The 4110-nt window shown below is 39.6% G+C and overlaps 1 protein-coding gene across 1 annotated transcript; it reads left to right on the top strand.

Moving 5' to 3' along the window:
- The first annotated feature begins 771 nt into the window (after window positions 1-771).
- LOC134202366 (uncharacterized) lies at window positions 772-2281 on the top strand. The gene is made up of 4 exons (XM_062677380.1): window positions 772-1051; window positions 1505-1645; window positions 1797-1946; window positions 2007-2281. The coding sequence occupies exons 1-4, from the start codon at window positions 772-774 to the stop codon at window positions 2144-2146; spliced, it is 711 nt and encodes a 236-aa protein (XP_062533364.1). The 3' UTR covers window positions 2147-2281.
- Window positions 2282-4110: the final 1829 nt, after the last annotated feature.

Raw genomic sequence — 4110 nt, 5'->3', positions numbered from 1 at the left:
GTTGATAGACAGAGAACCAAATTAATGGGTTATTTTATTTATGGTTATTTTAATTACCGGCCGCACAAAGCAGAATTTTTTTTTGGATGATCGCGCGATCGTTCTGCATCTTCTGCATACTTCTCGAAAACCGCAAGGCGCCTGGTTTATATCGCGTCTTTTCTGGTAAACAAGAGAGGAAACCTAATGTGTTAAAACTGGATGGGAAGAATACCCCGAGCGAAGCTTGAGATCAAATCAATAACTTATTTTGATGTTCTGCAATCTCTCATTTTGATGATTTAGAATGATATCCTTTTGGTCGTTGTAACGGGTAAAATAACAAAAAGTATAGCAGGAAAATTTTACTGTGACATCAAATTGAAACCTATTTCTGCTGTCGATGATAGCAATTTATAAATTGATTTTGATGTTGATTTTCGATAACAAAATAAATAATCAGTTTAACATTAGTTCATATACCTAATTTAAAAATCAACAGCAAACTGTAATTAATCACGGAGACAAAAATTTGAAATCAGATTACGATTTCAATTTGATGTCGACATCAGAATATTTTTTCTATTTGCCCTCATTCTGATGTCAGGCTGGCATGGCAAATGGTGGGTACCGCGTACCTGAAGGAAAGTAATACACCCCATTTCGTGGTCCTTAGCCTCTCACCCAGAAACTCCTATTCATAACTTAGGGAAGATCGGGTAACCAACCCCGGTGGGAAGTATGATCGTATGCAGGCAAGGGGGGATTTGATCCTCTTCGCAGAAGGGCGAGATGATTCTCGTCCTGAAGCGGGATGCTGCGCGGAAGAGTTCCGCGTATAAAAAGTTGGCAGAAAAGGTGCTGGGTGATGCCACTCAGGTGAGAGTCCTATGCCCAGTGGAGGTAATCCAATGCCAAGGCCTAGATAAAATTACCGAAGCCGGTGAGCTGGAAGTTGCACTGAGAGATCAGTGTGGCGTTGAAATCAAGGATACCGCTATTCGGTTGCGGAAAGGTTATGCTGGAACGCAGGTTGCCTTATTCCAGATATCTCTGGCAAACCCCAAAGAAGGTATAAGACCAAGCTGAAGGTTGGTTGGTTGGTCGGTAAGCTTGGTGTGCGCAAATCAACAACCTCAGGCCTGCTTCAAGTCAAGAGATCGAGATCTGATATTAAGAGTAAAGATAGAGAAACAAGAATCTTGAGTTTTTGTGTCCTATGCGAATTATTTTAAGCAAAGTTATGCCAATATCAATATCGATAAAATTTTGCCTATATAACCTATTTTTGATATATAATATTTTCTGTATATGCTCGTTACAATCCATTACAAAGTGTCTGCTACAATGTGGTACATTGCGTGTACATGCGGCTTTGCAGTACAGCTCTTTGTGCTCTTTCTGCTATTATTTGTGTTCCATATCAATACGAAACAGTTATTCGTGCAGTGGCAGAAAACCTTCTGTACATATTTTCAGAACTGCTATTAACATACAAATCAACTATTGCTTTGACAATTTACAGTACTACCTTGTGCCACGGATGCCGATTGTAACTCGCTGCAGAACACAACCTGCATCGATATAGAATCAAGTTCAACCAAAACATGCCGCTGTGAGGATATGGAATTCCCTAACTTGGGGCACTGTTGGTTATTAAATAAAGGTAATTATACTTCAGTGGTCTAGACTGCCTGTAATCGCATAGCTGTCCATTATGAATAGGAAACCCAGCAAATATAGTTAAAATATGCTGTTACAAGCAGTATGGATTTTATGCAACATCAATAACTAATAGTTGAACTGGTTGAATTTAGATCTCAACAGCCTATGTTCCGGTGCACAGGATTGCTATACCCATGGCAACGATCGAGATAGCGTTGACTGCATAGAATCAAAATGTAAATGTCAACTGGGCTACTTTGTCGATGAGGAGAGTTCGTCTTGTCAAGAAATCGAATATCCTGGTAAGTTTATATTTCCATCTAACCTGCAAGTAATTGTGGTTAACACATATTTTCTTTTAGGTGAATCCGGCTCACTTGAAATAGCGAATTTGTGCCTTCTGTTATTCACGTGTTGTCTGGCCGCGTTTTCTTTGTATAAATTGGTGTGCTTGATTAAATTCTCCAAGAAATTAACTCAGGGGAAACCTTTTGTTCTTTGAGTTTCGTACATCTAAGATTTTTTTTTAGAATGCAGCTAATTTAATGACTGATTATTTAAACTAATTGTTGAACGCATTTGACAATAAAAATTAACAACACAGTGTGAAAATGTCTTGTTTCAATTAATTTATAATAAATAATTTAAACTTTAGTTTTTAGGGAAAGAAAGTATATATGATAACAAATTTTTGATCGCAGTGAGATGGTACAAATAAAAATGAATTAAATGCATTGCAAATGGTTGTAAATGATGTCATGGATCGAGGTAAATATAGTCTTCTTCTTCGAAAACTAAGATTAGATCGAAAACATACAACATGGTTGTAGAAGCCAAGATCCTCGATTTGTTAGTCATCATGGTGAATATAAATAAATTTTGGTGATAACTGGTGGGAGAATCTTCATATTTATTCATAAAAGTTTTATTGAAGGAAGAGAAGCTTTTTTACAACAAAAGCTTTCTATCGAAAGTGATTTCATACAATATTGAATGAAAACTTGTACTCCTTTGACGTTGCATTCACTCTCGTCCACAAGTTGTAGCATTTTCCGAATCAAAACGAAACCTAGCATTCAATGACGTCAGTCAGTCCACTCGCGAAAGCACCTGAACAGGGCACGTGAAGTAACGAGGTTTCCTCCCATCGCGTCTTTATGACGAACTCATGCTCATAAAGCGAACCGCTTATCGCTGCCAGAGAATCTGGTTGGTACATCGGTGTGGCTTGGTCTTGGTCTAGGCCATTGATGGTTGGCCAGGCCATCGGTTGTTGGCGGATCCTAGAATAGCAGCAGGTGGCACCTCGGTACCTAACCCAGTCACCAGACCACGCCATCAAAACGAATGATAAATGATTCGTTTCGCGCATTTCGTTCCGTCTTGGCATTGTTGGTATATATATGTAGGTAAGCTCTGGGGCTCTGGTGGTAGATATGTAAGTGTGGGCACTTATCTTAGCAAAAGCGAAAAGGAAGTCGGAAAATTTTGGATGGAAATGACGGTAGCACTTTGCCGACGACGGTGGGCGGTTATTATGGAGCTTTTTTCGGTGGTAGAAGTCCTTAGCCTTAAGTAGTGTGGTTTATTAGCAAATCGGATAATTGAATTTTGAAAGCATGTCATTCAAGCGGCAATGGAACGAGTTTTGACCGCATCATGATGATTACGTACCAAGTTAGGGGTTGTTCAGTGTGGCCGGGTACTGGCCTAATAAGTGATGGCATAGTCCGTGAAATCAAGGACTGGCAACGTCACGCATGGGGAATGGTGCCTTTATTGAACATAATTTAAAAGGTTGTTAAGCTCAGTTTCCGATTCAGGGCTATTATTTTTCGCAATTTGCAAACATTGTGTATAAAAGTGTTTTGTGTTGTAAAAGAAAGCACTTTTGCATTCAATGTACAGGTGCCAGTGTTTTACATGAATTTTGAAGGATGCTAAAACTTTAAATCGCTGATTAATATGCAAATAATCATGATCAAACCTGAAAAGTGAGGAAAATGATCTCGAGTAAATATTCACTTCGGGCTCCAACGTGCACTCGTAAAAATCAACATGAATCCGAACGCAGGCACGGTGCTTATGTTTTGCACCGCGCTCACTGCGGCGCTCGAACATTGATGTTTTCAGTGCGACTATAAGCACCGCTTTGATCCCGTCACGATCTTTGCTTGGACCCGTGCTTTTGTTTTACGTTGGACCCGTTTGCGGAAGTAGAATTCCGACAAGCGGTGGTAATCCTGCAAAAACACCGTTCTGGGGAAAAAACCTCTTAGAAGGCCAAGTCTCAACGCCACTCAGCAACGAGCCTTAACAAAAACAAGAGCAAGGGGAAGTCTCTGAATTCTCCACTTCCTTCTAAGAAACAAAGTTTCAAGATCGTCCTGTCAAAGCGCGGTAAAAAATACAATTAAGCTATAGGCTTCAGATATTCACATTGAAAATAATTCTTATTCTATCGAG

This window comes from Armigeres subalbatus, unplaced genomic scaffold, assembly GCF_024139115.2.
Source record: "Armigeres subalbatus isolate Guangzhou_Male unplaced genomic scaffold, GZ_Asu_2 Contig1198, whole genome shotgun sequence".
Lineage (NCBI taxonomy): Eukaryota > Metazoa > Arthropoda > Insecta > Diptera > Culicidae > Armigeres > Armigeres subalbatus.
This window is presented reverse-complemented; position numbering and strand designations above follow the sequence as displayed.